The 23,809-nt window shown below is 27.0% G+C and overlaps 5 protein-coding genes across 5 annotated transcripts; 2 read left to right on the forward strand and 3 right to left on the reverse strand.

Annotated features, from left to right (window-relative positions):
* Positions 1–1,142: 1,142 nt before the first annotated feature.
* OCT59_024478 (uncharacterized protein) lies at positions 1,143–1,433 on the reverse strand (the record flags this gene model as incomplete). Its single annotated transcript, XM_066135463.1, has 1 exon — positions 1,143–1,433. One exon carries the CDS (start codon positions 1,431–1,433, stop codon positions 1,143–1,145), a length of 291 nt encoding a protein of 96 aa, XP_065991482.1.
* A 349-nt stretch (positions 1,434–1,782) lies between these two features.
* OCT59_024479 (uncharacterized protein) lies at positions 1,783–3,249 on the reverse strand (the record flags this gene model as incomplete). The annotated part of the gene is made up of 3 exons (XM_066135464.1): positions 1,783–2,052; positions 2,125–2,189; positions 2,451–3,249. 3 exons carry the CDS (start codon positions 3,247–3,249, stop codon positions 1,783–1,785), a joined length of 1,134 nt encoding a protein of 377 aa, XP_065991483.1.
* Positions 3,250–5,199: 1,950 nt separating this feature from the next.
* On the forward strand, positions 5,200–6,627 carry OCT59_024480 (uncharacterized protein; the record flags this gene model as incomplete). Its single annotated transcript, XM_025325447.1, has 1 exon — positions 5,200–6,627. One exon carries the CDS (start codon positions 5,200–5,202, stop codon positions 6,625–6,627), a length of 1,428 nt encoding a protein of 475 aa, XP_025181151.1.
* A 5,272-nt stretch (positions 6,628–11,899) lies between these two features.
* On the reverse strand, positions 11,900–15,172 carry OCT59_024481 (uncharacterized protein; the record flags this gene model as incomplete). The annotated part of the gene is made up of 4 exons (XM_025329756.1): positions 11,900–14,400; positions 14,463–14,516; positions 14,638–15,020; positions 15,099–15,172. The coding sequence occupies 4 exons, from the start codon at positions 15,170–15,172 to the stop codon at positions 11,900–11,902; spliced, it is 3,012 nt and encodes a 1,003-aa protein (XP_025181152.1).
* A 3,272-nt stretch (positions 15,173–18,444) lies between these two features.
* OCT59_024482 (uncharacterized protein) lies at positions 18,445–19,757 on the forward strand (the record flags this gene model as incomplete). Its single annotated transcript, XM_066135467.1, has 2 exons — positions 18,445–18,493; positions 18,706–19,757. 2 exons carry the CDS (start codon positions 18,445–18,447, stop codon positions 19,755–19,757), a joined length of 1,101 nt encoding a protein of 366 aa, XP_065991484.1.
* Between the last annotated feature and the right edge of the window lie 4,052 nt (positions 19,758–23,809).

Raw genomic sequence — 23,809 nt, forward strand, 5'->3', positions numbered from 1 at the left:
TTATTTTATTAATTTTGATCTGTTATTATCACTAATCCACTATCAACCTCTTTGTCTACAATATAAAATAATTTACCAACCTCAATTAAAAAGGGATAGAAGACTGATAGAAGTAATAATCCAAGTTGTTTCGAAAGATTAGCATTGATAATATACTATATTAAATGAATTTATTGAATATATTTAAGTATTCAGTTACTATTATAATATAATGATTATATATCATTCGTTCTAAAGCAATAATTGTCCGGAGTGAAGCGAAGGACTATATATGTTTATGAACCTTAACCTTAATGACATATTGGATCACGTGGCGAAGTCCGTTTGTCCGCACGCGTCATTTCTGCTGATTGGTCTGCACAGAATGTCAGTCGCGATTATTACATAATATATAATAAACTACTATTGGCCAGACGACGATTATTAATAATCTAACAAGTGTAATAAGTCTATGATAAACAGTTTCGGCTAGTGAGTATTTTTTTTTAAAGAAATGTTTTTGATTTATTTCTTATTTTATTTCTAGGGTTTATGGATTTCTTATACATACCGGACTTTAAAGGTAAATTAGGAAATGGAGGGTTTTTTTATTTGTTTGACTTTAAAAAAATGTTTCTAATGTTTCATTTCTTACTTTTTTCCTAGGGTTTCTGGATTTCTTGTACATACCGGACTGGTAGTTATTTTTTTTATTTGTTTTGCTTTAAAGAAACGTTTTAAACGTTTCATTTTTATTTTTTTATCTAGGAACGCGGGTTTTTTGTACATGCCGGACTTTTAAAGGTATATTGTGAAGAGGGGCTTTTCTTATTTGTTTAACTTTAAAGAAACGTTTCTAACGTTTCATTTTTTTTTTAGGGACGTCAGATCTTTGGTACAAATTGAAATTTTTAAAAGATATTTGGATTTTTGTACAAAATCTTTCGCTACGGACTTACAACAGTTTCCATTTCCTAGTAATAAGTAAAATTTTGAAGTATAGATTGGATACTAAATTATACATAAATTGCAAATGAAAACAAATTATAAATAAATATTATTTTAATAATATTTTTATAATGTAAAAATTACACATAATATAAACATTTTCTATATAATAACAGATAAATAATTCAACAAATAAAAAATAAATAACAAAATTGTTAATCATCAATTATACATTCTAAACACTCAGACTTTTCTTGAACTAACGCTAACATTTCAGTAAGTTTGCGACTTGTATAATATGCTTGTGGATGAGTTGATATAATAAAAGTATTTTCTTGTTCTTGACCTAAAGCTTCGTTAGCTAATATAAATTCTAACATATCATTTTCTAATTGATTATCAACATTAGTTACTTTATAGTAATAATCATCGTCATTCTTATTACTATTTATTCTATAATACTCGTCAATACATCTGATCCATTCAGATATGATATTTTCAAGCATTATTATGGTTGGTCTATTGGAAGGATTTGAATCCCAACATTTTTTCATTAAATCTATATAACATTTTGGAGTACTTATTATAATTTCAGGACGTTTCCCTTCACAAATACTCAAACCAAGGTAATGATCATGTGCTTCATGATTAAATGGAGGTTTACATAAAGTAAATTCCCACATTATCATTGAAAGACTATAAATGTCACTTGCTAGAGTATAGGGTTTATTTCTTAATATTTCAGGTGCCATATAAGGTATAACTCCATAAATTTCATTGACTCCATTATCAGAATCTTGTAAATCACTTACAGGTTTACATAATCCTAAATCAATAATAAATAACTCATTATGATTATCTGACATTAATATTACCATCATGAAAATCACCATGAGTTAAATTTGATTCATGAATTACTTTAAGCCCTAATATAATTTTTTTCAATAATTGTAACCTATCTTGCCACTTTAATTTAATTATATCAGATAAACATTTTCTCAAACTTCCTTTTCTTGCATAACTCATTACTATTATATAATCTAAATTATTTGGATCTTGGGTAATTCCAAAGAATTGAATAAATCTTGAAAATGATTTTTTCTGACAATTATAATGATATTTCCACTATATAAATAATAAAAAATTATTAAATTTTGCTAAAGAAATTAAATTTGCTATTAAATACAAACACTATACCTCATCAAGAAATTTGCTATCTAAATTTGATGAATTTTTAAGTATCTTAAGAACGACCTCATAACCTGTTTGAAAATTACATCTTTTCCATTTTTGTTTGTCAAAATTCCAACTGTAAATAGGCCCATCAGACCAAATAGCTTTATGAATTTCACTAAATCCTCCTTTATCATAATAATTGATATTTGATAATCTATTATAAGGTATCCACTCTAAAATTTCATAACTATTTCTAGCATTTAGTTGTGCTTCTTGAATAAATTCATCAATAAATTCATTTTTACTAGTCCAATTTGAAAAATCTTGCTGAAGTCGCCTAGTATTACATTGTTGACACCACTGGTAATCAATATATGGTTGTTTGCATTCATTACATACTTCTTCATTTTTAAAACTTGCTTTATTAACTTCTGTTGTTTGCTGATACCAATAAAAGGCTTTTTCTAAATTCATTTCTGTTCCTTCTCCATCTTTATAACATATGGCTAATTTAAACATTGCATCAGTACAACCATTTTCTGCTGCTTTTTGAAACCAATAAAAGGTTTTTTCTAAATTCATTTCTGTTCCTTCCCCATCTTTATAACATATGGCTAATTTAAACATTGCATTTTCTGCTGCTTTTTGATACCAATAAAAGGCTTTTTCTAAATTCTTTTCTGTTCCTTCTCCATTTCTATAACATATGGCTAAATTAAACATTGCATCAGTATCACCATTTTCTGCTGCTTTTTGATACCAATAAAAGGCTTTTTCTAAATTCTTTTTTGCTGCTTTTTGATACCAATGAAAGACTTTTTCTAAATCTTTTTCTGTTTCTTCCCCATCTTTATAAAATATGGCTAAATTAAACATTGCATCAGTATCACCATTTTCTGCTGCTTTTTGATACCAATAAAAAGATTTTTCTAAATTCTTTTCTGTTTCTTCTCCATTTTTATAACATTTGGCTAAATTAAACATTGCTTCTTTATCACCATTTTCTGCTAATTTTTCTAATGAATTAATACATTTTTTACACCATAATTCCTCATTAAAAGGTTTATTGCAATATGAACAATTCTCAGTGTTTACTGTATCAGTATCTTTATTTGAGATTTTTGATTCACTAAATTTGGTTTCCATTTGGTTATCTTAGAAATTTATTTTATTTTTTTTTACAAAAAATTTTTTTTTAATCAATATGTCGTGATTAAATTACTAAAAAGGAATATTTTAACCAAAGTAGAGGTTACAACAAAAAATTTATGGGCCCAATTTTTTCGATGCATTAATCTGCATTGAAAAATTCCTTTAAAGTAAATCATATCAATTAATTAAGTAATGATAAATAAACTAGGACTTTTCCCAATTCTATAAAACTATTGTAAGTGAATATTAACGTAGCTTTTAATCATGTAGATCTTGCGTTTTATGGATAATACCGGCCACAATTTTATTGCCAGTTTATTGCCTATTTTAGATACTGACTGACATTATTTAATTCCGGTCCTAAGAAATTCATACTATATATATTTTGGGGTCCTTAACTTAAAAAATTAAATTTCATTATTTTGTATATATGACACACAATAAAAGAAATCTTTATTCCTTTTTTTTTCCTCAAAAATTAGAAGCAATAAAAAATTACAAATATGTACTATGTATCATAATAATTATTTAAAGTATTTATTAATACTATAAAAATTAAAAAAATATACCTGATTTGATGATGATGAGTATGTATATATTTATAATAAAAATGTATATCTTAATAATTTAATAAATATTCTATCTCATACGTTTTTTTGTTGTACTGTATGAAAAATCCTGTTAAAAATGAAAAATTGAAAAAAATATCTTGCTGCAGCGCCATAGGGCACAGTTCAGGAAATTGCCAGATTTATTAACCTTCATGCAATGGATGATTTAGCTAGAAGTCAACTATAATAATTATTTTAAAAAATTCCTTTTTGATTTTATGAAGTCACGAGTTTTTTAACCCTTTTAATAAAATTAGACGAACTAAATAATTTACAAAGTTTTGATATGGAGGAGAACGGTTTTTTCATTACAGTATGCAACCAAGTTTTAAATGATCGTTTCATATTTTACATGCCTCTTCTTTACGCAATTACACTGCTGAAACACTAAAGTTCTTTATGTTTATTTTATTTATTATCTAGATAGAAAGTAATTATTACTTCTTTTTAGACAGTTCAAAGCATTATTGTAATCATCTTATAGATAGAACGAAAGAAAATTGATATTAGTTTAAGAAATCAATAAAATTCTCTTTCTCACTAATCTAGAGACGCCAAGGGTTTTATAATTCCAGTTTTAATCTCATGTCCGATCAATATTATCAGTTATTTCCACAGCATCCCAAAGAAAAAAATATAAGTCCTATTTAAAAAAGAAATTTGTCTCGCCTCTTTTCAGTCTTATCACTTATTTACTCTCTTATATTCTTTATTCCAGTTAAATACTTTCCAGTATATTGAAATTTAAATTACAATTTTGATAATAATTCTTAAGTATTGCAATATTTTTTATTATAAAGTTAGCTGTATAAAAGTGGGTTATCAGATTAGAGTTTTATCTTCTTATTTCAGAATAGGACAAAAATGCATTTTTTTTTTAAAAAAAAAAGAAAGAAAAATAAAAAATAAAATAAAAAATAAACAAAATGATTGGTCATTGTAATGCTCATTCTTTTTCGAAAATATGCATTAGAAGGTAGTTACTTGATATAAAAAGAAGTATACAGTCACTCGATATATTGAAGAATTTAAAGAATTTAATTGGCTGATTCGTTATAACAAGGGATATCTGACATATTTGAAATGATTGAAATGACGTTTAACTAATGTAATTACTAATGCAGAACATAGGGTTACTTGATTACTTCACTTGTTTTCTTATTATTTACTAATATTGTATGATGAAAAACTATTGATGAAAAAATTAGTCAAACAAATCATGGTTTATAGGATCATGCAATAAAATTATGACACTATCATAAATAAATATTAATTCTTTTTCTTTACTTCTTTTCATCCATTTTGCCTGAAAAAAAAAGAAAAGAAAAAAAAAATGTCAAAATTAAATAGTGATATTCTTGAACAAATTTTTCAAGATTTAAATGATTTAAATCAAAATATAGAATATAGAATATCTCTATTTCCTTGTTTATTAGTTAATAAACTTTGGTATGAAGTTATGATTCCAATTTTATGGAGTTATCCTTATAAAAATGTTTATAATGAAAAATTATTATTCAATATTATCATTTCACATTTATCAGATAAAATAATAAAACTTTTAATAGATAAAAATATCATTAAAGCAGATTTTCAAAAACAAAAACTTTCATTTAATTATGTTAAATTTTGCAAATATCTTAATAATATTGAGATAATTTTTCCAAATGAATCAAGATTATTAAGGAAAAAAATTTATAAACATTTTATTAGAGAATGTTCATCAATAAAATGTTTAAGTAAAGATATGTTATATTATCCATTATATAAATATCCAAGAGCAAATATTTCACTTTCAAATCTATATGAGTTAAATTGTGATATAAAAGAGAAAACTTTTTATTTTTATCATGAATTGGCACAAATATGCAGATCAATAGAAAAAATTAGAATAAATATTTACAAAGTTAGAAATGATGAGTTTGATGAAATTGTGGAATTAATTGAAATGCAAAAACAAATTAAATACATAAGTATACTAGATGAACGAAATGAACGTTTACTAGATGAAAATGATAAATGTAATAGGATTATCCAATCTTTAGAAAAACATGTGAATTCAATTAATTATATAGATGTAATTATGAATACTTCTTCCCTACATTTTTCCTTTTCAAAATTAATTAATTTGCAATTCTTAAAAATACTTAATAAAAAGATGTATGAAATAAGTGAAAATTTTGAAAAGTACATAATGAAAGCAAGTTATTATAAACTTCAAATACTTGATCTACAGTCCATACCACTTCATATAGTCATAAAAATAATTCAAAATACCAATGGAAATCTTTATAAAATTAAAATTAGATATCCTGATTGCGATCAAGCAAAAGAATATAATCGGACAATTCATAAATATTGTCCAAATATAAAATATGTTACAATATTTTTGAATAGAAGTAACACCCTGAAAGAATTAAAGAATATCCTCATCAAGTGCCAACACTTGGAAGCAATAGATATGGACGAGTATATCGAACATAAATATCTTAATAAATTCCTGGATTTGTTGATTAAATTAGCTCCACTCACTTTATACAAAATTCACATTCATAATGAATTTGAAAATTTTAATATAAAATCTTTAAAATTATTTTTTAATAATTGGAATCTTATGAGTAAAAAAACTTTACACTTATATTATCATAATAATCATAATAATGATTGGTTTGAGTTTATTGAAAATCATAAAATAAAAGGAGTTATTGGATATAAATATCATGATAATGATTTTTGGAATTATGAGCAAGACGTATTATAATAGGAATTGTTTGGAGGAAATAACAACATATTTGTGTGCATAATAATATAAATAGTAATTATCATTATCAAAACTATTAAAATAAAAACATTTAATGCTTTTACAGCTGTATTTCAACAAAATGTTCAAACTAGCCATCAATTGTATATTAATATTATATAAATAGCGTCTGTGGTATCGTATTATCGAAATATACTGGCACAAGCAGTGTTTTAACTTGATATATATTATTATTAAAAAAATGCACATACTCAATACTATTAACGTTTTTTATTTTGCGTCATAGATATATACAAGGGATTACGCTTCACATCTCTGTTTACTATTATTGATAACAACTAGTTTTCTTCTAAAATGTCCCTGAAACAGGAGCTAATCCCGATTAAATTGATTGGTTAATTTTTGAATAAAAAAATACTTAAATAATTTATTTATTTTATAAAATAATTGTTCTACAAAAAAAATTTATTAATTCATCGATTGACCAAAATGATAATAGCTTTGTAATAATTCCCATCAAAGCCATATTTATTTATATTTCGTAAATGAAAAAATTTGTTCTTATGAACTTTATTAACAAAAGTATATACAGATTAAACATTACGTACCCATTGTCCTCTTAATATTCTCATTTTCAAGCCAACTTTTTGAACGCAATAATGCACGAGACGTATCTGGTTGCAATCTATTTCTTGCGCGAGTTATAGTATTACTCGCTACAGAAAATGCTTGCTCGCACGCAACACTAGTGGTCTGAATGGATAAATGGTCTCGTGCTATTTCTCCTAATGTTGGAAACTCTTGAAAATGGCCTGCCACCATAACAATGGTGTAACATTATCATCACATAGATACTGGTCAATCTCTTCATTAATTCCAGTTGATATCGTCTTGCAATATTTGATGTAGTATCATTATTTAATCGTCTCCTCTTAAATTGATTAAAGTATTCACGAGTACTTGCTACTTCACCATTGTCAAGATTAATTACAGATAAAATAAGTTTTGTGCGTGGATCTAGTACTGCATTTTTTGAAGTATTGATGATGATACTACTTCACTTTGACCAAATCCTTCTATCATTTAGTTGTTGTTGAATTTCAAGGAATAAAATCCTTACATCAGAAATGGTGGTATATGAAGCAATAACGCTTTTTCTAATGGATCGAGTAATGTAAGAGTACTATCATATTCATGTAAGTCTTTATTTTTTAGATTAGATATGTTATTATTTACGTTATTAATGATGAATAGAAAAATAAAACTAGCGCTTACATTATTTTTATCCATCCTTATGCGTCTGGTACAATTTTCTAATGTCCTGATCTGTTGCAGCTAACATTTCAATAGGACGCAACATTTTTTTGGAATTTCACAATCATGTAATAGGTGCTATTCAACATCTAATTATGTAATATGTTGAATTTTTTTCATTAACTCACGAATTTTAAAAACTTCAATCATCAATAATTTCAATTTCTTGCTGCTCGGCCAAATTTATAATATATGCACCTATAATGTCAAAAAGACCGATCTTGTAAGTTCTTCTGCAATTATTCTTTCACAAATTACCATTGCCGATTCATTATCAGTAGTTATAGCTATATTGACTTTAATATGACGGGTAGTAAAAGAAATAATATCTAGTAACAAGTTTTTTAGGTTCCAATTATTGTCAATATAATGAATTATAAGGCCAAGGAATGCATCATTATTACATTCACATATCTGCTGTTAATTTAGATCTTGTATATTTTTACGTTTTTCTTTAAAATAATCAACTGCCAAAGTTTTTACTGATTTTTTTTAATTCGGAATTTGATATCAAAGAATCAAATTTATTGACCATAATCTTTAAATTACAAGTTTTCAGCAGATGAAGGGTTGTGTTTCTCTCCTCACTTCCCTCCTCGATCTTAAGGAATATTTATAACGAAAATTCCAATGCGTAAATTTGATCATGGGCCAACTTATTACACTATTACACTGGACAATTTGTCCCATGAAATGGATCGGTCCTGCTTACATAATCACGATCATCATCATTAAAACCCGTGACATTGGGGTGTGCGATATACTATGTTTAGTATAGTCTAGTAAACTTTCATTATTGAATATTTTTGCGTAGTATTTATTATTCCATTAATAGAATTAATATAAATATATGAAAACTATGTATAATTTGTAAATAAATCATTGAATATTTCTTTTGAGTTTATTTAAAGTTTATTTGGATGAAAGTGATGATTTTGGTGATGACGATAATTTCGAAGTAAATTATCAAAGCAATATTTAAAACTATTCTCCTCGTTCAATTTTAAATGTAAAGGGTTCTAGCTGCAGAACCCATTCTTTTAATAAATTGAGTTTTTTGATACAAAATCATCCTATAAAGATTTAGTTAATGAATGTTTATCATGAAATCTTTCAAAAAATAAAATTAATTAAACAAGCTGTTTAAAGACAGAATGAAAAAACGCAATATTATGTTAAAGTTTGGGATAAATTAATCTAAGTTGATAATATTTATAAATCAAGATAATCCCAGTTAAAATTTGTCTTATAAATTATATTTCACTTGGCAAATAACGGACTTTGTTTTTTACTTTTTCAGTTCTCATAAATCGGAAAATTTATTAAGTACCTTTTTTTGATTTATCAGATACCTTTTTTTTGATTCTCTCAAACTGGAAATTTATTTTCTTTTCTTTTCAAACCAAATAAAATTGATTTTAATTTGGTTTTTTTTAATCAAAATATTTTTTTAGATTTTTTTTTTACGTTGAATTTTTTTTCTTATTAATATTAATAAATAAAACTAATAAATTCTTTTTTTATTTTATTATTCGTTTTTATTGTATTTATTTATTTATTGCTAACACTAATAAAATGATTCATTCTTTTTATTAAATGAGATTTTTTTAATTTTTTTAATTCACTCAAAATCCTTTACATAAAGGTGATCAATTGACCAAATATTTTTTTTTCAAAAAAACATAAAGTCTTTTTATGCAAACACTACAAAACATCTTTTTATTAAAACACTTAATAATAAGAAATGGAAAAATAAAATTTTGGTTTTATGAAAAAGATAGACAAAATTAGAAAATTTTCGTAGTGAGATTTTTTTTTTTTATAAAATAAAACTTTTTGATAAAGATTTTTTTTTTAATATAGGTAAAGTTTTTCTTCGATAGAATTTCTTTGGGAAATTATTTTTTATAATAAGATTTTTATTTATAAAACATTTCATTAGAGAATTTTTTTATTGATAGGGGAATTTCTTTAATAGAGGAATTTTTTTTTTTGATAGATAATTTTGTTAAATTTGTTAAAAAAAAAATTTTCCAGCAAAATTATCTATAAAAAAAATCTTTTAACAGGAGAGATATTTTTTTGATAGAGGAGAGTTTTTTTTGATAAGGAAATTCATTGAGAATTTTTTTTAATGGATAAGAATCTTTTTTTGGATTTTTATTAGTAGGGAGGGAATATGCGATTTTGATGGAAGATCTTCGTTAGAAATTTTTTTCTTTAAATAAGGGATATTTTTTGATTGAGAATTTTTTCTTTAATAGAGGAGTTTTTTTTTTTTTTGATAACTTTGTTGGTTGAAAAGTTTTTTTATAGGTGATTCTTTTATTGATAGAAAATTTTGTTTAGAAGTCTTTTTAATAGAAAATTTTATTGAATATAATTTTTTTTAATAAGAGTATTGAGAATTTTGGCTTAAAATTTTTTTTTATTAAAGAATTTCGTTAGAGATCTTTCTTTTTATAATTAAATTATAAAATTATTTCATCCATAATAAACCACACGTATAAAAAATTAAAAGATTTTGTATAAAAAAAAAATGTTTAATTTTTATATAGTTTTTAATTGATTAAAATTTTTATTATAATCTAAAATACATTTATCATGAATGGGAAAAAATCTATTATCCCGTTACATCATATTATAGGTCCATGTGATTTACCACCGAAGTCAAAAATAATTGAAATTGGGACGAACCAAAGATAAAATAAATGAGAAGATAAATGGATGGCCAAAATTGAAATAAATCTGAAATCAAATATAAAGTAAAAATGAAATCACAAAGTATAAAGAAAATAAAAAATCCAACCAAAGAAAAAGAAACCCAAGATGAAATCCAATAGGAAACCCGAAGGTTAAAGAAGCCCAAAGAAGAAATACGAAAAAAAATTCAAAGAAAAACTCAAGAAAATCAAAAGAAAGACCCAAGGAAAAGAAATCCAATGAAATCAAAGAAGAAATCTAAAGAAGTCCAAGAAAAAACTGGCCAAAAATAGAAGAAACCCAAAAATAAAACTAGTTAGTTACTGTGGACTTCTGAAATTCTGAAAAACTTGAAACTTTGGTACGCTTCAGTGAACGATAAATAGAATTCAAATTGTAATAATAAATATCCAAATAATATATTAATAAACCACACATATAAATTAATTGTCTTGCCCTTAAACCTACTACTATAATTTATCAGCTTCGTTAATATTTGAGAAATATTAAATATGAAACATCAATTTGTTGAGAATCATTAATATTATTGTGGAACATCAATTTGTAGAGATTCTTTTTTAATAAATAATAGAATTCAATTAGTATTTTTTCATAGTAATAATCATAAGAATTTTTTGGTTCAGGAAGATTTTTTCTTCTGGATGTGCTTCCAAACTAGTTGAACACAATTAAATTGGATTTTGGACACTTTTAATATTAAAAATTGGACTAGGTCCTTGACAAATTTTTATTGCTAAATTTCATTATGTTTTATTTACAACCCTCATTTTATTGATATGACATGTTAAAAAAGGAGGAGGTGTATAACGTAAAAGGATTGATCAGATCGATAAAAAATTTATCTCATTTAAAAATCTTATCTAGAGATGAATAAAGTAATATAACTCTTTTTTTTTCTTCAATATAATAATGATAATTTTAGGATTCGTTTCAACAATAATTCCGATATTAATATTAAATGTGAAGTTAAAATATCTACGCATTACATATATACAAATTTAGCTGTGCTATTTTGAAATAATATACAAACGCGTAACTCCGTGATATCAATAAAACTTTAATAATTAAATAGTTTATTGAGGTGAATCCACCTATTAATCAAGAAGAATTTTTTTAAGTCATTTTCCAAACACTGCTTTACATTACTAAAAATATTGACAAATATATTTAAATATATAAATTAATTTAAATCTCATTTAATCATTCATAAAAAATTACTGCAAAGTATAATATACTATTTTTTGGGGAGTTTTTTTACACGCCTAATTCTTTCCACTAGCTTCTTAATGGCTGGTCCAAAAATATATTCCATGTTACGATCATCCACAACAATCACAAGGTCACCATATTCATTGAACCGAAATAACTCTGGTCTTTTGTCTTTTCTATGTGGAAGCTCCAGTAAAACATAAATATGTCTTTGATTCTCTGTAGAAGTTTTGATTTGCTCGTGATAATTTGCGTGCTCAGGGACCTTAGATATCCGATAGTTCTTGGTATTCTCAGTGTAGTTTAAATCATAATTTAAATCTTTCTTCCCTTTCTTCTTTTCCTTCTTCTTTTCTTTCTTCTTTTCCTTCTCTCTTTCTAAATTGTCCCCTTCATTAGCTGTGGAGTCATACGGTAAATCATTACTCTTACCAAGAAGGCGTTTTGGTTTCCTAGAAGAAAATTCTTCTTCATCTTTTTTCCGCTTTCTTGAACATTCCATATTGTCCCCTTCATTAGCTGTAAAGTCATACGGTAAATCATTACTCTTATCAAGACCAATTTGGAGGCGGTTTGGTTTCCTAGAAGAAAATTGTTCTTCATCTTTTTTTCGACATTCCATATATTGATGCCTCAAACATGCCTTCATTGACTGTTCCATGACTTTATCTTTATTAATAGGATCACAAGAAACTGTACAGCTTACCGATACTAGCAGCGTATTGTGATTATCATCTGCAAGATAAAACACAACATCTGATCCTGAGTATATCTCCGGTTGAATTGCATAAGAGTAATACATCGGATCACTAACATATTTGACTATAGGAATGCATCCTGATAGATTTGAAGTTGTAACAAACTCCATTGTGGGAGTGATCCATGAAGGAAGGTCAAATTGTTGTCCATTTTTCCATTTATTAAGTTCTTTTCGTGCATTAAACCCACGTTTATTAATGATTGCTGTAATAAAAACTGCATCAAGTTCATTGCCAATTGATGAAATATTATTAAGCGTGATAATGTTGTCAACAAAGACATCTACCATTTGTCTTTGTGTCTTTTTTAGATATAATGCAATGCCGTCAATAAGATAAGATTCAAACGATGGGTTTATTTCGATTTCATTAGAAACTTCATCTTTAGAGCCAAGAACAATGCATTCTGGTGACATGCAAGGAATGATGCTATGCTGGAGAAGTCTTATAGCTTCCATGTAATTATGATTATAAAAAACACGAAGTCTAAGAACATCCATAATTGCTTTCTCTGGATTTATATGATCTGCACCAAAATATTCACACGCAGTTAGCAAATATTTTGCCATATCAGAGCACATGTTGTTATACCACAACGGAATAAGTGCTTTTAACACTTGATTTTTCGTTTTACCAATTGATCTATTCTTTGTTATTAATAGCTGAACAAATGATGCACAGTTTCGAGGTCGCCCCTGGAGAACATATCCTAAGAGGTCGCGAATGTTTGGCATAACATGCGTCATATCAAATACGGCATCAAGGTTACGCAGGACATCATCATATAAGAGAAAGGGAAGTTTTAGAACAATATGAGCGTGCATACGTGGGAATTTTCCAATAGAAGTGACAAGAGAAATTCCGCTCGCCATATGCATGTATGTTCCAGCAAGAAGGCAGGTAACGGGATGCTGGATAAGATGTGCTACATAACCTTGCAAAAGACTCCACTTTTTGCCAGGAACTGAACTCCCTTCATATTTTCCATATACGGACTCACATAGGACTTGTGCCTCATCAAATATTAAGACTAGATTACTTATACTGAGTAAATCGTTAATCTCTTGGATAATATTGGAAAAGTAAAGACTTGTTTTATCATAAATTTCATTGCCTAATTTCTCTCGGATTTTAGAATCAGTCATGTTTCGAAGCTGTACAAACAGCCATTCACTTGGTGTTGAAATTTTTCCCTCAGTAAGCATCTTAATAAGTAAAAGTCCGCGTGAGATTACTGCTATGTCAAGCAATTGAAATGCTCTATTTTGTTGATCAATACGTTCAAACTGGGGGTTTGCACCTCTGATTTCTTTAAGCTCTGATTGCAACTGGCTGCCAGGATAATTCCCTAAGCGAGGAGAAAAATCAATATAAATTGACCAATTTTTCATAGCAATTCCAAATGATGTTGATGTTTTTCCACCACCTGAAACCCCAGAAATCACAATTATGTCTCCCGGATTTTCATCAATCTTTGTTTGCACAAGAGAAACTATTTTTGTGAATTGTGGATCATCATAAAAGGGATTGTGATAGTTCATTCCGGATTTACTATAGGAAGGGAGACACAGATCAACCGTTTTTGAAGTTTCCTTGGTTATCCCACGGGGAAAATTTACTTTGAAAAAAGAGGGTTCCTTCTTCAGTTCAACATACGGATCATTTTGTTGGCCTGGGAAGTCATTATACGCTACCCTGACGTCCCAAATCAAGGCGAGCGCGTCAATAAGCTCTGAAGAAATCTCTACGTGTGGAAAGGTCTTCAAAACTAAAAAAACAAGAGTGAGCGTGAGCGAAAAGTTAAAGAGCCAAACTACTAGTGTAACGAACCTTTGTTTTTAATTTCAATTTTAACTTCGTCAGAAGGGATGTACTTCGGCGTAACTAATGCAGTGAAATAAAAAGAAATAAAACACTTAAAATCCGCTTGTTATTATTGATTGTAGACTTAAGCCTACAAAAAAGCCAATTTTGTTTGAGAGGTAAACCATTGGGAGACACTTACCAGTGGTGGCAGGCGGAGGCGTTGGAATTTGTACGATGATACGGATATGCTTGGAGTCATACGTAAAGATGTCGCCAATATCATCAACTGGAGACAACTTTTTACCTCCGAGTTCTTGTATAATAATTTTTTCTTTCTCCATATCACGGGATCTGTTTTGAAGTGTTCTCAGTTGAACGTTCTCTGTATCGTAAGGTATATCCACCACCCATAGGTTCAAATCGCAGGAATCATAACTTTGGTTTTCGAAAAATTTCTTTTTCTTCTCATAGATTACATCCCTTAGTTTCGAAATGCTCATTTCTGCGAAGCCTTCAATTTCAAAGACGTTCTCAAGGTCGGTACCTACCACAAAACAAAATATCATGATTCCAGTGAAGTATCTGCAAACGCGAAAATCGGGAGTTAGAAACAAAGTTCAAAAAAGTAATAACACAAATAAGACATTTTGGATACAAAACCTAGCGGGTAGGGAATTTTCCTCGAATTTAGTTTGTACTCGGGATGGCGAAAGTACTCGAAATGGCGATGACATTTTGATTATATGTTAAATAATTATTGCGAGCTGTGAGTCATCTACTCAAGTATGAAAAAATTTTTCAATAGAAAATCAGCTAACGTCACGTGGGTGCGATCAAGGTGAAATAGGTGGCGAACATAAACTTTCTTCATCACCTTTTATAATATTTCCTTGGTTTCTTTAGAATATATTTAATTAATTATGTTTAATACCTTTAAAGATGGATTACTATATATCTTTAGAATATAATTTAATTAATTTAATTAATTATATTATTAATTATGTTTATACCTTTTAAAGATGGATTACTGTATTAATTAGTACAACTATTATGCTAAATTAATATTAAACAATATCGTGTATTCCAAAATTTTATTAATTTATTCCAATAAAAGAAAATATTTATATAATAATTATAATAAATAAATTATTCCGAAATAAAATTGGTATTTCTACAATTTACCGTATATTTTTTTTCACCGGTAAAATGTTTATCATAAAAAAACGAGGAAAAATAATTTGAGATAAAATCATTCCAAAATAAGTTTAGATAATTTTACAAGGTATAATTGAAACTTGGCGGCTTAACTGGGTATAAGTCCGAAGTGTATATTTACTTCTAAACAAAGATACTAAAATGACGTGACGATGTACAATATAGATTATTTTTTTATTTTTATTTTTATGTTTCAGAAGATGCTAAGTCGTAGTACAAATTATCAGAACAACAATAAATATACAAATAATACTGCCGCGAAAATAATTCTAACACTACGAACCAAACCGCAGGCTGGTAAACCAGACAGACGATGACTCCTGACCTTGAAGAGGAGAGAAACGGAACTCATCCAAGATGAACCCCAGAACTCCCCCACCAACATGGAAAGAAATAAAAAAACTAAGAAAAACATAAAAATACTATCTAGTATCTAAATTATATTTTATAACATTATAATAAAAATTTTCAAATAAATCTATTTTATCGAACCAAATTCGATCTCTATGAAATTCCCAAGAACCTGAATGTAAAAAATTACTCGACGTCCACCTAATGTGTGCGTCATTATCAGAGAACCCCTATACAACTATAAGGGGTGGAGTGATTTTGATTAAAATAACGATTATCGTGTACAATATAGATTATAAGTTTACTCATATCAGTCATATGAATAACAAGTGAGTCACAACACGTATTGAGTAATTGAGTATATAATTTAAAAAAAATATAAATATCTCTTATTTTTTTTTCGTCTTCTTTATCTTCCTTTTTTTTAGGTCTATTTTTTTCGTCTTCTTTATCTTCCTTTTTTTTAGGTCTATTTTTTTCGTCCAGGTCTTCTCTTTATTAGGTCTCCTAGGCTTCTTTCTTTACGTTTTCCTTTAGGTATGTGGGTTGGGAGTGTGGGTTTGTGTTGTGTGTGGGTAGTGTGTGTATTTTTCGTATTCCCTCCTTCCCTTCGTACTCCCTTTCCCTTTCGTACTCCCTTTCCTTTTCGCCCTTTCCCTTTCGTATTCCCTTTCTCTTTCGTACTCCCCTTTCCCTTTCGTATTCCCCTTTCCCTTTCATATTCTCTTTTCCCTTTCGTATTCCCCTTTCCCTTTCGTATTCCCTTTCCCTTTCGTATTCCCCTTTCCCTTTCGTATTCCCCTTTCCCTTTCGTATTCCCCTTTCCCTTTCGTATTCCCCTTTCCCTTTCGTATTCCCCTTTCCCTTTCGTATTCCCCTTTCCCTTTCGTATTCCCCTTTCCCTTTCGTATTCCCCTTTCCCTTTCGTATTCCCCTTTCCCTTTCGTATTCCCCTTCTTCCCCTTTCCCTTTCGTATTCCCCTTCTTCCCCTTTCCCTTTCGTATTCCCCTTTCCCTTTCGTATTTCCCCTTCCCTTTCGTATTCCCCCTTCCCTTTCGTATTTCCCCTTCCCTTTCGTATTCCCCTTTCCCTTTCGTATTCCCCTTTCCTTTCGTTCTCCCCTTTCCCTTTCGTTCTCCCCTTTCCCTTTCGTATTCCCTTTCCCTTTCGTATTCCCCCTTCCCTTTCGTATTCCCCCTTCCCTTTCGTATTTCCCCTTCCCTTTCGTATTCCCCTTTCCTTTCGTTCTCCCCTTTCCCTTTCGTTCTCCCCTTTCCCTTTCGTTCTCCCCTTTCCCTTTCGTATTCCCTTTCCCTTTCGTACTCCCCTTTCCCTTTCGTACTCCCTTTCCCTTCGTTCTTCCCTTTTCCTTTCATATTCTCCTTTCCCTTCTCCCCTTTCCTTTCGTTTTCCCCTTCCCCCCTGATCAATGTTGCTGCACCTCAACGTGGTGATCAGGTGACAACAAGTTTTTTAAAAGACTTGGCTAAGTCAGCAACAAATAATCATGAATGGATTTAATAGAACATGCCGCAAGTTTAATTTTGAAAGAGCCGTTCATTACCCGTAATAAACCCATCAGTCCATATTGCTTTATAAAAACACCTTGAAAAAACCCTGACCTTAATAAACCAAATATAATGATCTACATATAATTCCGAATGATTTTTCTATTCCTAATTAATTTATTATTATTCTTGAAGAAATTAATTAAATATATAAACAAAATTAAAAATAGTTGTTTCTACAATAATAAAAGATCCCTACAAAAGTTTCTAATAATAGTAAGATCATAGAATAATTTTAACTTCTTATTACAAAATTTAGTTGCCATTCTTCAAAGAATTTCAATAATTTTTTCACCTGAATAAACACATTATTTATCAACGATTCTTTTCATTCACTAGCTGAATAGTAAATAGACATGAATATGAAGATTCTTTAAGTTATCTCGAGATTCCTATAAGTAATACAATACATTCCTTGGAAGTTACCTTTTTTTCCTTTTTAATTGAAGGTAAAAACTTAAAGACAGAAAAAAACGATTTATTCATGTTATATAATTTATAATGCGGATTATATACATTCTTTTTTTTATTTTAATCGTTCTGCCATGATGATCTTAAGAATAATATTATTTCTTTATCTGTTATACAGTAATTGTTTTAGTTTGCACACTAATTTTCTTAAACTTGATTTATCTCCCTTTAAAAATCAACTATATTAATGATAAATTAGAAAATATTATAGGATTTCTAATATTATCTATAGAGAACTAAATTCTATAAAAGAAGAACTTTTGAGTGATTAAATACGAATGTTACAATTAATTATTCAATTAAAATTCAAGCAATTATTCCATTTTTATAATTGTTAAGGTTAATAACTTTTATTTATTTTATTAATGTATTTATTTATTCTTTTTTTTTTATGGGAAAAATGTTAAAAAAGCTAAAATTAAGTTTATCAAATATCATTTTGTATAAATGTTAGCCTTAAATTTACGTTTTTACTTATTTATCATCGGAGTTTTTTCTTATAATTTATTTTTAAAAAATGCAAGAATTAAATTTTTACCCTTTTAAATTTCAAATATTTGAAAAATATTTTGATTTAAAAACAAAAGATATTTTAACATACACAAAATAAATTTTAGTATAAAAGAAAATTAGTATATATAAATAATATAACTATTATAAGTAGTTGATTGGCTAAACGGCATCATTACAAAAATAGATATAAATCATCATCAAATATCAAATAAAGAAATTAATGAAGCTTGTTTAAGTAATAATAATTCAGAATCACAGGGAGATTTATCTCAACTTATTCAAGATTTTGATAGAATTAATATAAAAGAAGTTGATCCTATGGTAATATTAAGTAAACAAGCAATTGAAGATTATAATATTATAGTTGATGAAATAAATGATTTTATTTTTAGATTAATGAATAAAGGATTTGAAAGAAATTCAGTGAAACAGAAAGTTATAGAATATTTTAATAATCATAATATAAATTCACAAGATATTTATAATTGGTTATTAATCAAAAATAGTTTAAATTCTATTTTTTTACTTGGATATTTTAATCATTATGGAATTGTAACAAGTGAAAATAATGAGAAAGCATTTAATTTATTTATTAATGCATCAGAAAAAAATCAATTATTATCACAATATTTTACTGGTCATTGTTATTTTCATGGATATGGAACGGTTAAAAATGAAAAATTATCTTTTGATTATTATGAAAAAGTGGCTAATGAAAATTTTTCAAGTGGTCAATTAGGAGTTGGTTATTTTTATAAAAAAGGAATAAGTGTTGAAAAAGATTATCAAAAAGCTTTTTGTTGGTATGAAAAAGCTGCAAATAATGGTAATATAATAGCAATATATAGTCTTAGTAGATTTTATGAAGATGGAATTTTTGTTGAAAAAGATTATAATAAAGCTTTTGAATTATATAAGAAATCAGCTGAAGGAGGTTATCCAGATGGAATAACAATGTTAGGATATTGTTATTATAAAGGTATTGGAACTACAATTGATAAACAAAAATCATTTGAATTATATCAAAATGCTGCAAATTTAGGAAGTAATACAACAAAATATAATCTTGCTTTAATGTTTGAAGAAGGAGATGGAATTACAAAAGATATAGGAAAAGCAATTTATTGGTATGAAAAATCTGCTGAACAAGGTGATCTAGATGCACAAGTTAAATTAAAGACATTTCAAGATGATCAATAATTTATTATAATGATTTTTCTTTTTAAATTATTAAATTGTAAAACTTTAAATAATATTTTATATAATCTATTTTATTTTATTTTATTCATTTTAAATTATTAAATTGTAAAACTTTAAATAATATTTTATATAATCTATTTTATTTTATTTTATTCATGAGTATAATAATAGATCAGTTGCCACAAACTGCGCCGTACGTAACAAAATCACATGCTCAAAAATCACATGCCCGAGTTTTTTTGAATGGGAAGAATCCTAGGATCGATATACTGTATGTTTGGCAAATCACATAATAATGTGATTAAGCCATTTCCACTTAATGTGGCTGTGAAATGAAAACAAATGTTCTAAATATAATAGTATGATGCCAATTATTCAAAACCAGCTAAAACATGATTCATTGTGTAAAAATGTGGCATATTTACAATTATACACGATTGTTTTTTTAAAATAAGAAATCATCTATTTCCACATTATTAATTCAAAGTGACACCGACCGTTCGTTCAAATTGTGGCGCAATGGGCGCAATGTAAAAATCGTGGTAAAAATACTCTTGTACTGTACGTCTTCTTTACAAACATGAAAAATGTAATCATGAAATAATTTGAAATATTTGTTATTACAGAAAAATTTTCTTATATAAACACCTTGAGAAAATGGAAGTTTCTTCAAATCAAATTAAACAAACAACAAATTAAAAGTTATACATATCACAAAAAAAAAAATATATTATCTTAATCATGCAATTAAAACACTTACTGTTGATTTTCGGCATTACTATGGTTTTAGCGAGTAAATAAATTATTAAAAATTTTTTTCTTTTTTTATCAAATTAGTCAAACGATTTAATAATATTTTAATTCACCATTGACGCAAGACGCAGAACCAGAAGCCTGGAAGCAACGTGACGCGAACGCAGAACCAAAAGCCCAGTATGAAGGTTAATTTTAAAATTCACAATAAGTATACTATACTAGTAAACGGAAACCCGTTGTGAAAAATTCTGTACAAAAATTTCATTTATTTATTTTTTAAACACTATCTTTTGTACTTTTTCCAATTATCTGTATTTATAACTAATGTTGTTTAAATAAATAAGTTTTAAACCATGTAATTTACAAGCAGCTTAAAAATATTTTATTGATTTATTTAACTGCGCACATTTTTCTTATATTATCCTTAATTCAAGTTAATTTTAAAGAAACATATCTATGTAGTAAACTCTGCCTTTATAACTTTGTGCAATTTGCACATAGATATTATATCATATATTCGCCTGAAAAAAATGATGATGTGATATAATACTGCTCTCATATCGTTAATTAATAATATACCGAAAGAGAGAAATAAAATATAATAATTAATGTCTATATGAATTGGAGGTAAATAAAGAAAAATCATAAAAAACTATATAGATATATATATATATATATCAAATAACAAAATATCCCTATAGGTTTCCCAAGTACCAGAATGCAAAAAATTACTCGACGTCCATCGAATATGGGCGTTACAATCTACACGTCCGTCTATCCTATCATAAGGTTGCAAAGCAAAAGGAGTATAATTGACTCTGTTAGACCGAGGTTGTATGTGTAGTGTTTTTACGATCTCTTTTGAAATAATAGTGATAACGTTTTTTCTTATTTTTCATTATTCCTTGAGCGATTTCCTATTGTTTGAAGACGGTGGAGCGTTGGGTCCATGTGGCTGAATTAAGTTCTTTTATGAATGGAGTAATGGAAAGCGAAATCGCGGATATGGCGATTTCCAATGTAGTTGTAGAATAAAGTGGTTAATTCAGCAGGTATAAAATTGTGTACTATAAACAAATAACATGGATGGGTAATTGGTAAAGCGTTTGGAAATGTGTTACTATTTGAAATATTGAATAATAAAGAATCGTTGATTCTTTGTCGTAGATAAGAAAGTTAAACCAGTAGCGTGTTTATGTAAATATCAAACAAAATTGATTTGAATTTGTGTAAAGTGACACGAATTTTAATGGAGTGGTTAACACATAATCCATTGTTGTCATTGAATTGTCTGCATTCGACACATAGTATAGGACCCGTTGGATAACTTTAAAGAAACGTTTCTAACGTTTCATTTCTTAGTTTTTTTCTAGGGATTCCGGATTTCTTGTACATACTGGACTTAAAAGGTAAATTAGGTGCCTACAAGGCTTTCATATCAAAAAAGTCAATTTTATCTATACTACGGTTGATATCCTTCAACGAATTTATCCTCGACTCCACTAAACATTTGCCACTTTGTTTCCAATTTACTTTATACATTTATCAACTAATCCATCACCTATCTCTTTTATTTGATTAAAATCATTATATTTATAGTATTTTAAATGGTATTTTTTGTCCGCATTTTTGCTTAATTTGGACAGGCTCCGTCCAAGTTAATCAAAAATGCGGTCTTAACACATTGTTCTAGTGCATCAGTAGTCATGTTGATGAGAAATATAAGATGTACAGCATAATCTTGCCAAAACTACACTGTAAAGTGAAATACCAACTTTGTAATTCCACATAAAATAAATATAGAATAGTAATTTAATTTGTAAAAACGTGTATTATGAGAAAAAAAGCACTCACTTGACTTGTATAACAATATTTCATACTTCATTTTATTGTTGTTTAGCGTTTTTTATTGTTTTAGCAGATTTTTAAAAAATATTTTAAAATAAAAAAAAGGGAAAAGAAAAGAGGGAAAGAATTTTATTGCTGCAAATGGTAAGCAATGAACGATTAACTTTTATGGAGTTATTATTTTAGATTAAGGTATAAAAATATTAAAGATATTATTGCACATACTAACTTTATGTCAATGAAGTGATTCATTCATCTACTCCATGAATTTGACATATACAAGTTCCACTTAGCTACTGTAATAAAAGTAAAAATTGACTCCAGTATACTAAAATTAGCAGTATATACATTACATATTTGTTTATTTCTGATTTTCTTTTTATAAATTCTGTAATAATTATCTACCCATTCTCATATTAACTTCATCAATTATTATTTTGCAGATAAATGATTATATACATTGCTATTATTGTCATATAATTTATTTATAAAATGGTTATTATTTCTTAATTAATTATAAAATAAAAGTTCATAATTGGAATTTTCTTTTTTTTTGTAATAATATAATGAAAATTATTTTATTCCAAAAATGGTATTATATACAAAATACAAAATTTGAAGAAAAATGCTTTGATTTAATATACAAAATTGGAGTAAATAATTGGATGAAATTAATATATATAAGGATATCAATAATCTAATTTTAATTTTATAAACTCTTGATTTTTTTTTTTTACTAAAACTATTTTTTAAATTTCAAGAATTTTAAATTTTTTTTAAAAAATTATTCTTATTTTACTTTTTTAAAAAATAATAATAATAATAATTTAAAAACAAATTTTCTTTTTCTGCCCAATATATATATTATATATATATACATATATCAAACTAATATATAATATGTATATAACTTAGCTTTGAATTAATTAAAAATCAAAAAAATTATTGAAATATATTTTTTTTTATTTTTTATATGAACATTTATAAATCAAGAAACTATAATAAAGTATATAGTTTATATCAATTAATTCCAAGTAAAAATGACCAGGCACATTTAACATATTAAAGAAAAATACACATGAACAATGGTATAATATGTTTTATAATAATAAAATTAATCATATAAATTTTTTAATTTTAACATTAAATATTAGATACAAACAAATAATATATATATAAATTATTCTTTCTTTTGGATTTTTGAATAAATATAATATATTCATTTTAATATAAACTAGTATAGTAAGATAAGCCATAGAATATTAATAAAGAATTATGCAAAGAGAATATTAATAAAGCATTATGCAAAGAAAAACTATAATCTCGGTTTGCCAATGTGAGCAAAATGAAGAAACCTTGCCAGGGACTATATATATATCAAGTAAAAAGATATGCCAAACACAAGCTTCTCATAAAATTCTTATTATTGATAATTATAATTAGGCCGC

The sequence above is a fragment of the Rhizophagus irregularis genome, chromosome 4 (genome assembly GCF_026210795.1).
Source record: "Rhizophagus irregularis chromosome 4, complete sequence".
NCBI classification, from domain to species: Eukaryota; Fungi; Glomeromycota; class Glomeromycetes; order Glomerales; family Glomeraceae; genus Rhizophagus; species Rhizophagus irregularis.